This window comes from Aplysia californica, unplaced genomic scaffold (assembly GCF_000002075.1).
Source record: "Aplysia californica isolate F4 #8 unplaced genomic scaffold, AplCal3.0 scaffold01122, whole genome shotgun sequence".
NCBI lineage: Eukaryota > Metazoa > Mollusca > Gastropoda > Aplysiida > Aplysiidae > Aplysia > Aplysia californica.
Window position 1 is genome coordinate 92634 of NW_004798392.1, and position 13319 is coordinate 105952.

Below are 13319 nucleotides of genomic sequence, written 5' to 3' on the forward strand. Positions count from 1 at the left end.
TGTGTGTGTGTGTGTGTGTGTGTGTGTGTATGTGTTCCTAAAAATGTACCCATGTATTCTTGTGTGTTCTTCTACATATAAACCTCTATGTGTGCGTTCATGTGTAGGTTTATATCAAGAAAGCCTATCTGTTCCTTCTCCCATTTTGTCTTGTCATTTCCCCATCAATTGTGTGTGTCAAAGGAGTGGGGGTGGGGGGGTAGGTGAGGCAGATGGAGGCATCTATTTAAACAGGGGTCTTGACAGGGTTGCCTCGTCTCTGTTCTCAAACTGTGACACGGTTGTTATGTATGTGTGGTCCGTCCATCCGTTTGATCGACGCTACACTGGTTTCTGTCCTTGTCGAGCGGAGCTGTCGCTGAACAGTTGTGTCGTGTTGTCTGGCTGGTCAGTGGTGTTATTGTCAAACTCCTTACTACAATGTACTGACTGCTTATCTTATGACTCTGATGTACTCGCCCTTTTGAGATGCGACGACATATGAGGGTGTCTTAGACTGATGAGTCAATATGTGGACTGTGGTTTATTTGATTCTGGAGTCTTGGATTCAAGGAACTGTTTTTCTGTTATAGCGAGACTGCTTACAAGATACATATGCTGTTTGTCTGTGGTATAGCTTTGGATTCAAGGAACTCTTTTGATGTTCTAATGAGACTGCTTACAACATATATATTCTGTTTGTCTGTGGTATAGCTTTGGATTCAAGGAACTGTTTTCGTGTTCTAATGTTACTTCTCACAACATATTGTGGCGTTTGTCTGATGCTGTAGTTCTGAGATCAAGGAGCTGTATTGGTACTATAGCGAGACTCCTTACAAAATATGCTGTTTGTCTGTGGTGTATCTCTGAATTCCAGGAACTGTACTGGTACTATAGTGAGACTCCTTAAAACGTAATTATGCTGTTTGTCTGATGCTGTAGCTTTGAATTCAAGGAACTGTATTTGGTTTTACAGTGACAGTTGGTAGTTGTCACATTAGGTTGACACATATATCATAAATAATGGTGTGAAATAACAAGATGGATTACTTTGATGCGCTGTTTTCTGTTAGTATTGCAATCTTTTGTGTGGGACTGTTTCTGTTCCTGCTTCATTTTGTTCTGTGAGTACATTTGTTTGTTTGTTTTTTTCTTTGATTCAGGGGTTGTATGGTTGGTGGGTTCTCTGGTGCTTTTTATTTTTATTTTTTCCGTTTTCCTTGTCATTTTCATTTCAAATGTGACTGTTCTTTTGCAGCCTTGTCTAAAACTACAAATTGACACATTAGTCAGTTGTGTGGGTTTTTTAAAATGCTGCTCTTTCTCATTTGTGTCTTTCTTCTCCTCTTTTCTCATCAAAGCTTTGGTCACTCTTCGTGTGATTCATTTTGTTTGCGTCTTTTTCAGTTCTGAGTGTGGTTCTATCATGTGTATAACTCACGCCCTGTCGCAGTGGCTGTACAAACTGCACTAATCTTGGGCACTTACATGACCTAATTGTTTTGCAAGTGCCGGCCATAAAAATGTTACCCCTCCCCCTCCTCCCACAGGGCAGTCGTACTGACTGAAGTGTCTTTAGGCCATTCCCAAAGGGGAGATATTAACATGTTCTTATGCACAGTAGAATTGTAAACGGGCTGATTTATCAATGTCATGCTCATCATCATCATCATCATCCTGTGCCTTGCCGACTGGCGTGGGCGATCATGGACCTCCACTTCACTTTGTCCTGCGCTGCAGCAATGGTGTCTGTTGTTCTTGCTGCTCCCAACCATGTTGTCATCTTGTCCAGTATCTTTTCCCTCTGTCTGCCTCTGCTTCTCTTTCCATCAACCTTTCCTGTTGTGTTGTTTTCTTATATTCGTGATTAGTTGTTTTTTATAATTTGCTTCAACCAGGACTTCTTCATTTGTTTTTCTAGCTGTCCATGGGATACGTAGCATGCGTCTTATGAACCACAACTCTGTCGCTACAATTGTTCTTTCCAGCTGTTTATTGATTGTCCACGCTTCGCACCCGTCATGCTCATACTTTGCTTGAAAAACATAGAGGGAACTGCTGCTTTTTTTCCCCTCTTCTTTACTATCGTCATTTTCCCTCTACTTCTTTTGTATGTTTGTCACTCTCTTGTGAACAGCTATTTCCGGGGTGCCTTGATAGTCGAAGCAACTTTGTGCTGTTGAGGCTAGAGAGATGAGCAGAGTAAGCCTGATTCCCTGTTTGAATTTCTCTGTTGACATCCACCCCTTGGCGCTCATATGACCTAGTGCAGTTGCGAGCTCTGTAAAACTTTACTAAAACAAAACAAAATGTTACAAGAAGCGAACAAAAAACTCCAAAAAACTCCAAACCAAACTATTATTATTTTTTTTTTAAAGGTGGGTGGTTGGCAGGTGCTCTGCTGTGGTTTGCTTCTTCTTTCCTATCAAACATCTATCGTCCTTATCTCCCCTTCTTCTTTTTTATGTTTGTTACTCTCTTGTTACACCTCTAATCTTCTGGCGCTCATATGACCTTATGCAGTTGCGAGCGCCGTAAAAACCTCTACTAAAACTAAAGCTAAAGAAAAAGCCAAAAAAAAGCCAAAAAAACCCAACAAAAACCCCCAAGTAAAACGAAAAACTGGTCGTTTGTTGTCTACAGCAGCGGGGGTCACAACACTCACGCCCTGGAGCAGAAGCTGTACAAACTGCAGGAAGAGCTGACGGAGCTGCACAAGAAACGAGGAGAGGTCAGTCGGTGCTCGTCTGCTCATTTTTCTGTCACTGGTTTGTTTTTGTTAATGCTGTTGTTGCTTTTTCGTTGATATTGTTGCTGTGTTTTTTGGTTGGTGCTGTTGCTGTTTTTGGTTTGTTGTTGATGTTGTTGCTGTTGTTTATTGTTTATTGATGTTGTTGCTATTTGGCCTGATGCTGATTGCTGTTTTTGTTGATGCTGATTGCTGTTTTTGTTACCGTTGTTTCTGCTTTTTTGTTGATGTTGTTGATGCTGTTTTTGTTTGTTGATGTTGTTGCTGCTGTTTTTGTTTGTTGATGTTGTTGCTGCTGTTTTTGTTTGTTGATGTTGTTTTTATTGATGTTGATGCTGTTTTTTTTTTTTTTGGTTATTGATGTTGTTGTTGTTTATTGTTGATGCTGCTGCTATTTTTAGTGACATCAATGTTTTTGACTCATTGATGAGAGCTTTTTTTCCCCACCAAGTTTCGGCTCTTGTTTTGAGAAACAATGGGGGATGGGTTAGGTGATTTGCGCGCCATGAATGCAGAGCACTGTTAGAGATGGCTCTTTTGCTCTTTAGATTATTTTCTCGTGTGGACCCGTCTTATTCATGGTGGGTGTTTAGCGGGTGCTCTGGTGTGGTCTGCATCTTCTCTCCTATCAAATATCTATCGTTGTAATCTCTCTTTCTTTGTGGGCAGTTGGAGGGTGCTTCTGGTAGGTCCTATTTCTTTCCTTTCCTTCTCTGTTTGTGTCTGTGTGTCTTACTTTCCCCCTGCACTAAATGATCGTTGTTGAGTGGGTGTGCTTCTGTTTTCTCAAAAACTAAACTCACCCTTCTTTTTTTGTGTTTGTTACTTTCTTGTAACACCTCTAATTTTCGGCACTTATATGACCTAATTGTGATGAAAGTGGCTGTAAAACTAAGACTAACTAAATAGTTTTTATTCAGGGCTCAATGACTTGTGTCTGTGGTGAAATGTTTAGAGTCTGCCTTTCTCAGAAGGGTGCGATTTTGTTTCCCCCACACAGGGAAGATATTTTATTGGGTGGTTGGCGGGTGCTCTGGTGTGGTTTCCTCCCTCATTTCTATGAAACATCGATCGTCTCGTCTTGATCTCTCCTCCTTTTTTGTGTTTTTTAAACTCTCTGGTAATGCCTCTAATCTGCAGCACTTATATTATGACCTGATTGTTTTGCAAATGCCGTGCGTAAAGCACTTACTAAAGCGAACAAATATTTTATAGAGGGTTTTCCTTCCTTGTGCTTGGACGTTGTGTCGCACATAGCAGAAGTTGCCACTGGGAGGCGTGGTTGAAACGTTGGTTTTTTTTAGGTGTGTTTTTTATTTAATGAGAGAAATGATGTTAACGTCATCCTCATTATCTTAACCGCTGTCGTCTGTGTTGCTCAGAGCTCAGTGGGTTGGAGAGTCTGCTAGTAGACGTTAGCTCTTTTCTCTTCCTTTTTTGTTTCTGACTACACATCTTGCTTTTCTTCTCTAGCTCTAAGTGGCTTCGGTAGTCTAGTGGTTAGACTACCGGACTCGTAATCGTCAGGTTGCGGGTTTGGGGGGTTGGGGATTTCCACAAATTTACCATTTGGCTCCGTCCTTTCAGAGATGGACGTTTAACTCTGAGGTCCTCGCCTCTTAAATAACCTAACAGTGTTGATAGGGGCATTAAACCTTTACCATTTCCCCCTTTTTCTAGCTCTAAAATGTGATATTGTCTGTGCTGTGTGCTTCTGTTTAGGAAACTCAAACGTCCTTACTACTTGTACGAGTGCTTGAGCTCACTTGAGCAGTACTTGAGTATTTAGCTCCTGGGAGTACTCGCTCGAGTAGTTTTTTAATACTTGAGTACTTGTTAAGAGTCTGAAACTTTAGAACACTTTGGTAATTGAAAATGAGCACTTTGTTTCACCCGACGGGAGCTTGTTGTAGAAACAAAGATTTTGTAATTTTCATCTTTTTTTTGGGGGGGGGGGGTTAGTTTTGCTGCTGCACATTATTATTTTGTCTCTTTTTCTCCCTTTTCTTCGTGCTCTGTTCAGATCATCAGAGAAATTTATGTATTTTTGTATGTTGTTTTTACCATTAATATTTTTTCCCCACTTTTGTGAAAAAATTGTAATTACGTTATGAGCAGCACAATCCTGTCGTCAGGATTCGAGTGCTGTTGTTTTTCTTGAATATTTCATAGTTAGTTATAATTCAGATTTGAACTTGAGTCCAAATTACAGGACGTGCACACCCTTGTGAGTAATTGGCAGGTGCTCTGGTGCGGTTTGCTCCTTCTTTCCTATTAAACATCTGTCGTCCTTATCTCCCCATCTTCTTTTTCGTGTTTGTTATTCTCATGTAACACCTCTAATTTTTTGGCTCTTATTTGATCTTATTGTGTTTACAAGTGCCGTCAAACTCTTACTAAAACTTTAAAGAAAAGTATTCAAAGTTAAGCACACCCATACCACTAATGCATCCTTCAGTGCTGCTGCTTTTGCTGCTACAACCATCAGCCGTTGCTGCTTGCACTACAACTGTTTGTGTTATTACAACAACTCTTACAACAGTTCCGTGCTTGTATGAGTATATATGTGAGGCAACATGGTGGAATCAGGCTCTCGTCAAAATAATTGTAGTAGAAAAAACCCAGCAGTTTTCTCCCTGCTGAGCAATTTTTATCAAATTTTTGTTTTTTGGCTCAACACCTTTTATGTCCATTTACAAACACATTTCCTGGAGGATTTCACCGAAAACGTTGATTAAAGGCACAAAGGTATAAATTTACAGTTTTCATGGACTAGCTTTGGAATTTACCAAGCTTTGGCGGCCATTTTCTCGCTAATTTTACCTCTTAAATCAGGTGACCCCCACCTCCTTCAATCCAAAATATCTCCACTTCTATTGAAGATGGATGGGTAATGTTTTCATTGAAAGCAAGACAAATGAACAAGCTTTAAGATGATACCAATACCACAATATGCCCAAAAATTGACGAGAGCCTGATTCCACCACGCTGCCTCACATATGCAGTAGTGAATGCTGTAGAACTCTTAAAAAACGAAACAAACCCCTACAGCTATCTATTGCTGCAGTAAGAAATGCTTCAATCACTGCTTCCATCATCACTTATTTTAAAAAACATTTATTTTGATATTGTATGTTTTTATTATTATTGTATTGTATGTTCAACATCATCACTGATATTTTTATTATTATTGTCATGATGTTGTAATTTCACCATCATCATTTTATTGTAATTTTTTTTCTTTTCTGTGGCAGAACGCCCAGCAGATAATTGATCTCAATGCCTTGCTGCAAGAGAAGGAGAGAGAGCTTCAGAATAAAGACAATCAGTAAGTCTTCAGTGGCTTTGCTTTGCCTCATCTCATGATGTTTGGAAATGGGCTTACATTGGTGATGATATGTGTCACGAATCCGTGGAATCAGGCGCTTATCAATTTTTGGACATATAGAGTTCAGTATTGGTATATTCTAAAAGCTTATTTGTTTTTGCTTTCTATAAAAAAAATAGCCATCTATCTTGAATAGAGGTCGAGATATTTGTACTCCAAGGAGGTGTGTTTTTATATGGATATAAAAGGTGTTGAGGCCAAAACAAAAACTTCATAAAATTTTCCAAACTTGCGAAAACGTGCCTGTTTCTTTGATTTGAGTTTTTTGACGTGCGCCTCATTTCACCACGATACCCCACATATTGTATTGATTATCTTTGGAAAAGCACTTTATCTTTATCTTATTTAGCTTCTTGTGTTCGCTACTTTTTGTAGGGGGAAGTTTTCATAATTGCATTTCGTTCTCTCTTACAGTGGATGGTTGGTGGGTGCTCTGGTGTGGTTTGCTCCTTCTTTCCTGTCAAACATCTATCGTCCTTTTCTCCCCACCTTCTTTTTTGTGTTTGTTACTCTCTTGTAACACCTCTAATCTTCTGGCGCTCATATGACCTTATGCAGTTGCGAGTGCCGTAAAACTCTCACTAAAACTGAACTCTCTTGTAACACCTGTAATCTTTGGCTCTCATATTACTTTATTGTGTTGCAAGTGCCATAAAATGCTTAGAAAAACAAATCAAACAGAATTGTTTATGATATAATGATGAACTTTGGATAACCACTTGATCTTTTACTTTTTTGGGCTGCTTGCGTAAGTTTTAACTTATTTAACTTTCTGCGTTTGGTACTTTTTGTGGGGAAGTGTTTACAGTTGCAGTTCATTGTCTCTTGCTGCCAATCAGCCTGTCATGGTTAGACACTGCCAGCTTTTGTGTACATATTGGCTGGATCGATAACAACAACAACAACAACAACAACGTGTACATATTGGAATTTTTTATTTTTTTTTTTTGGTGTGTTCAGGCTGTCCGTAATGTTGGCCGACAACCTAGCCTGTGAGTGGTTGGCGGGTGCTCTGGTGTGGTTTGCTCCTTCTTTCCTATCAAACATCTATCGTCCTTATCTCCCCTTCTTCTTTTTTATATTTGTTACTCTCTTGTAACACCTCTAATCTTCTGGCGCTCATATGACCTTATGCAGTTGCGAGCACCGTAAAACCTCTACTAAAACAAATCTTCGGCACTTATACGACCTTATTATGTTACAAGTGCCGTAAAACTCTTACTAAAACTAAGCAACCTAGCCCTGAAACAGGAAGAGAAAAACAGTATACATGGAATTTTGTTTTGTTTGTTTGTTTTTGTGTGTATTTAGGTTATCCGACATGCTGGCCAACAACCTGTCCCTGAAGCAGGAGCAGAAAAACTTACAGCAGTCCATGACGGAGCTGGAGGCGACCAATCAGATGCTTACCGACGAACACCAGGCGCTACAGGTGGGCGTGGCTCTTTGTCCAAACTTACTTACTTACTTGCTTACTTACTTACTTACTTACGTACGTACTTACTTACTTACTGACTGACTGACTGACTGACTGACTGACTGACTGACTGACTGACTGACTGACTGACTGACTGACTGACCTACTTCTTACTTACTTACTTACTTACTTACTTACTTACTTACTTACTTACTTACTTACTTACTTACTTACTTACTTACTTACTTACTTACTTACTTACTTACTTCGTGTCTTACTTACTTACTTACTTACTTACTTACTTACTTACTTACTTACTTACTTACTTACTTACTTACTTACTTACTTACTTACTTTTTTAAAATATGCCCTTACCATATTGGCCAAGTGTGATTGGTAGCGAGCGACTGTAATTGTCTTTTTGTGTAGGAGTTCTTTGTCAGAGTACGAGTGTATGTTATGTATATGAACGAATTGTTGTACGTTGAATAGGCCAGTGTGCATGAAACGTTCATTTAAATGGTTTTTTCTTTTTCTTTTATTGTGAAGTGCCTGGAGTCAGCAGGGAGTGGGCGCCATAAAAGGGATCTTTCTATTTATTTTTATTATTATAATTGTTATTATTATTATCATTATTATAATTTTCATTTTATTATCATCATCATTAATATTATTTTATTATTATTAATATTATTATTATTGTTATTATTAATTTATTATTATTATTTTCATTACTTTTCCCCCTGTATGTTCCAGATGGTATTCACAGCATTAGAGGAGAAGCACAGAAAACTGAACGACGATTACCGAGAAATCCTGGACCGCTGGCTCAAGTACAAGGCTCAGGAGGCGGACGACATCAATGAACAGAATAAACAGTTTTTCAAGTACGTGTCGACTGTGTCCATGGTAGATAGGGGACTTCTTTGCGAAAAGGTTTTCAGAGAGCCACTGAGGAATATTGCGAAAAGGTTTTCAGAGAGCCACTGAGGAATATTGCGAAAAGGTTTTTAGAGAGCCACTGAGGAATTTTGCGAAAAGGTTTTTAGAGAGCCACTGAGGAATTTTGCGACTTATTTGCGAAAAGGTTTTCAGAGCCACTAGGGGAATTTTGTGGAAAGGTTTTTTAGAGCCCCAAAGGGACTTTTTTGCGAAAAGGTTGAGAGAGCCACTCGGGGGCTACAATTGAACCTTCTCAAACAGCCACTTGTAAACGCGGCATGTAAATCTTTCAGCTTTTTCCATTTTTCCGGGCCAACTTGCCATTTGGGCCCCAGCTTTTAACAAAAGTCTACTAGAAACAATGCGTATTATAATATTCTAAATAGAGATTATTTGTTGTTACAGAGGGAAAGAAACAAATATAATTTAGTCTCACTGTATTCTTATTTCAGTCAGTGCGCGCGCCGTATATTTTCCGGCTTTTTTTCCCAACCTGTTTCCATCCCTGTGTGTAAACCAATCAGCTGTGCTCTACAAACGGCCATGTCCCTTTACCCGCCTTGCCTTAAAAAGAAAATGTTTTTGAACTTTATAATAACACTGAGAAATGGTCACTCTTCTCTTCAACTATGGATGGCCATCTGAGATCATTTCAACTGTATTTGTGAAAAGTGTTTTTAGAACCATCCTTTGTTAACCCTATCCGTACGCCCAGGGATTATTTTGTACCCCCGGGGTTGTATTCTTCACATTTTAGAATACTTCTAGTGTAGAGATCTCTTTGGAACTTTCAGTATTTCTAAAAAAATCATTTTGGCACACTGTTATGCACAGAGTACGGATCGAATTAACGAGTAAATTTCTTTGGAAAGTGGTGGCACAGAGTTCCCCAAGTCGTATGGATACGATAGTAAAACATGACGTATGGATTTTTAAAAAAAGAAGTATTTTGATAGCCATTATGTGTCAAACGTTTTTTTAGAACCACGGATGATACGTTGAAAAAACAAAATGTGTAACCATAGAATCTTTTTTTTCTTCTTATTGCAATCAGACATCGACAGGAAAAGTTACAAAAAGAATTACAAGAGGCAGCAAATGACAAAGTGCAGATAGATTTACCGTAAGTATGAAATATTTCATTGACTGTTAAAATACGAATAAAAGCTGATTTACTGTAAAGTCAGCGAAGGGATTTTTAAAAGTGTTTACTTGAAGTTAGTTTTATTTACTTTACTACCATTTATGCTTTTGGTCATGTACACTTGTACATTCCCGCTGACATGTGAGGCCCCATTTCATCGCTGTCGCAAGCCTTCCACTTGAGTCCAAAGTTTGAGAATTTTCGATTTTCACACCCTCCCAAAGCTCTATCGAAAATACATCATTCAACGCCACCAAATTGCCGTTTAATGCTATGGTCAAGGATTACAATTTTCCTGCTTTTCATGAATGCTGAATGGAACGACACAACAAAAACTATTTTTTGGTCTCTGGTCTAGAAAGGGCCAAAACGAGCTTAAGTGGATTGTTTGCAACTGCGACGATTTTTGTTCCAGTCTGAGGTATTGACCGCTTGGCCTGTGTTTCTCCCCTCTAGGGAATGACTTGCTAAGGGGAGCCCTGTCTAGTGCTGAAAGTGACGCGATAGTGCTGGTCTCTCACTCTCTTATAACTATGGCTTGTTATCAAATCACTTTGATGCATTTAAGAACAACTAATAAAATATGTAAATGAAGTGATGATTTAGTATTTTTTATTTGTTTAAATTGTTGTTAAAAACCTGTTACGACCTTGGGTTTTGCCCAGTAGTGAATTGTTCCTACCTTGTCTTGTGTTCTTTTTAATGATTTTAATTTTGTTACCAAGTTTCTTTTGAATGTATACGCTTTTTCTGTCAGTTGGAAATTCTAATACTGAGTTGAGTCTGCTTGACGGGAAATCTGTTTGCCCTCCAGATTTTCTTCGGTTTTGTTGCGTTTTCGATTTAGAGAAGTTGCTCAAACTGTAAAAAAAATTAAAAAATTCTGGGATTTTCTTATCTTTGCTTTCACAGGTGTTTTCTGACTAACCGTGTTCAGTTTATGCGGACTCGAATGTATTTAATTAACATTCTGAGTGCCAGTTGGATTACAAATGCTTTTCAATTTTGTTAAGTTTGGATTAGGAATTTGACTCTACAGGTTGAAGAATAGGCATTTTTGTGTCTTAATTTTTCTTCAAATTTTTTTTAGCCTTTTTCTTCAAACTTTTGAGTTTTGATCTTACATCAGATATTTTTATTTTAAATTTTTCTTCAAACGATGGTCACCTCTTCATGTGCCGACCTGCAGAGATGCTGAGGGATTCACGCCTGGCGTCTGCCTGAGTGTTACCATTCCTACACGGGCACATAACGTTTTTGTGAGTGTTACTTGTGACTACATACAACGTATCTGCCTGCCTGCCAACCTACCGTACCAATATAGAGTTACTTGTAACTACATACAGCGTATCTGTCTGCCTGCCAACCTATCTTGCAGCCTATCTACCTACCTACCTACCTACCTTACCAATATAGCTATCCTCTTGCCTACCCACCTGCCTACCTCCCTGCCTATGTACTTATCTATCTGACTACTTACCTACTTATCTACTTATTTAATACCCCTCCTCCCCCACCCCCTAATGGATGGCGATCGGCGAGGGGAGAAAAGCCGTCTCCTTGACTGTAGTGTCTTTAGGCCATTCCCAAAGGGGGGACATTTCTTGTTCAAGCACAGTAGAATTGTAAATGGGCTGATTCATGTCACACTCATAACTGTGCCTGATCTACACCAGGGAACTGCTGCTTTTTCTTTCCTAATCCTTACTAATGTCATTTTTTCCTCTACCTCTTTTGTATGTTTGTCACTGTCTTGTGACCCGCTATTTCCGGGGTGCCTTGATAGTCGAAGCAGACCTTGTGCTGTTGAAGCTAGAGAGGTGAGCAGTCTAAGTCTGATTCCCTATAAGAACTTCTCTGTTGACACCCACCCCTTGGTGCTCATATGACCTTATGCAGTTGCGAGCGCCGTAAAACCCTTTACTAAAAAAAAAAAAAATGATGAGCGGCAGTGTAAGATAGCATTAAAAACGATTAAGTAATGATCTCGTTGTAGACTTGCACTCTTGTTACAACTTTCTTCCTCAATTATTTATTTTGCCTTTTAGCACAGAAGTCAAGTTTTTATACTACAATAAGAGTGGAATTTTTAAAAAATGTGGAGTAGACCTAGCTTGAATGCTGCTTTACAGTGTCGCTATGATGAGAATTTGGCTGATGAAAGTGCTCGCGAGGTCCAATGTTTTTAGTTACTGTTTTGATTCTTATTTTGATGATCGTGCGATAGTCACATTAAATTTTCTCTGTTTATTGAAAATTTCATAATGATTGGAGTGTTTTTTTGCCAGGATATAAACATAGTACAGTTTTGATATTCCCCGTCTGCTTTTTGGTGCGTGGGGAGCAAAGGTTTTGTACTGTGCGTGCTGTGTGGAGGAAAACGGTGAACTGTCAGTCAGTCTGCCTGCCTACCATCCTTCCCACCGACCTGTCTACTTACCTATCTACCAACATACCTAAACACCTACCTACCAATCTTCCTACCTACCTACGTGGGTGGTTGGAGGGTGCTCTACATACCTAAATACCTACCTACCAATCTTCCTACCTACCTACGTGGGTGGTTGGCGGGTGCTCTGGTGTGGTTTGCTTCTTCTTTGCTATCAAACATCTATCGTCCTTATCTCCCCTTCTTCTTTTTTATGTTTGTTCCTCTCTTGTAACACCTCTAATCTTTGGGCACTCATATGACATGCAGCTGTGAGCACCGTAAGACCTCTACTCATACTAACTAACAACCTACCTATCTATATGCCTGCATGCTTTCCTACCTACTTACCTATCTAGATATTAACCCTTCCAGCCCCAGCCATTTCTGTGCACTCCCTAACCCCAGTCCCAGCCAATACAACAGTATATCAGGAAGAGAAGCATGGATTCTAAAAAGTGACGTAGTATCTTTGTAATGAGGTTTAGATAATAACATATAACAATGTCTACAGGTAAATGAACAAATATGAAAATTAAATTTTAATTAGGTTTATTTCGAAAAATGCGCAAACTGATACCCTCACCCCCCTTCGAAACTGAGAATATACGCTCTTGGGACAGTGAGAGGTACAAATGCTGCTGAAAATATACGCGCTCAGGGCTGGAAGGGTTAATGGACCCCCCCAAAAACAAAACAAAAAGTGTATAGATTGTTGGTGAAAGGATGAGGTCTCTATTGCACACAAAATCATCATTGTGGGACCTGGTGCCTGTCTTATACATTAGAAGAGAATCTATGACCACAGAAGAACACACTTCCCGTCTGATGAGTTATGACCTCAATTCCTTTGATCTTTGCCACCCTACCTCAACAAACCCCCCCCCCCCTCCTTCAGGATGCCCACAGCGGAGAGGTGTACTCGGTCCAGTGGAACAACACGGGAAGTCTGTTTGCAACGGGCGGGGCCGACCGCAAGATTAACCTCTGGAGAAATATTGGTGGTGAGTGTGTGTGTGTGTGTGTGTGTGCACATGGTCCTGTGGAACAACACGGGAAGCCTGTTTGCAACGGGCGGGGCTGACTGCAAGATTAACCTCTGGAGAAATATTGGTGGTGAGTGTGTGTGTGTGTGTGTGTGTGCACATGGTCCTGTGGAACAACACGGGAAGCCTGTTTGCAACGGGCGGGGCTGACTGCAAGATTAACCTCTGGAGAAATATTGGTGGTGAGTGTGTGTGTGTGACAGTGTGTGTGTGTGTGTGTGTGAGT

General features: G+C 39.7%; 1 protein-coding gene across 1 annotated transcript in view; it reads left to right on the forward strand.

The window, feature by feature from the left end:
- Nucleotides 1–13319, forward strand: part of LOC101861631 (autophagy-related protein 16-1) — a 40486-nt gene that overhangs the window by 11530 nt on the left and 15637 nt on the right. The window contains exons 3-9 of the mRNA XM_005111788.3: nucleotides 2623–2710; nucleotides 5983–6056; nucleotides 7428–7548; nucleotides 8290–8420; nucleotides 9530–9598; nucleotides 10809–10878; nucleotides 12946–13051. Of these exons, the coding sequence (XP_005111845.1) occupies nucleotides 2623–2710; nucleotides 5983–6056; nucleotides 7428–7548; nucleotides 8290–8420; nucleotides 9530–9598; nucleotides 10809–10878; nucleotides 12946–13051 (659 nt within the window). The remainder of the gene's footprint in view (nucleotides 1–2622; nucleotides 2711–5982; nucleotides 6057–7427; nucleotides 7549–8289; nucleotides 8421–9529; nucleotides 9599–10808; nucleotides 10879–12945; nucleotides 13052–13319) is intronic.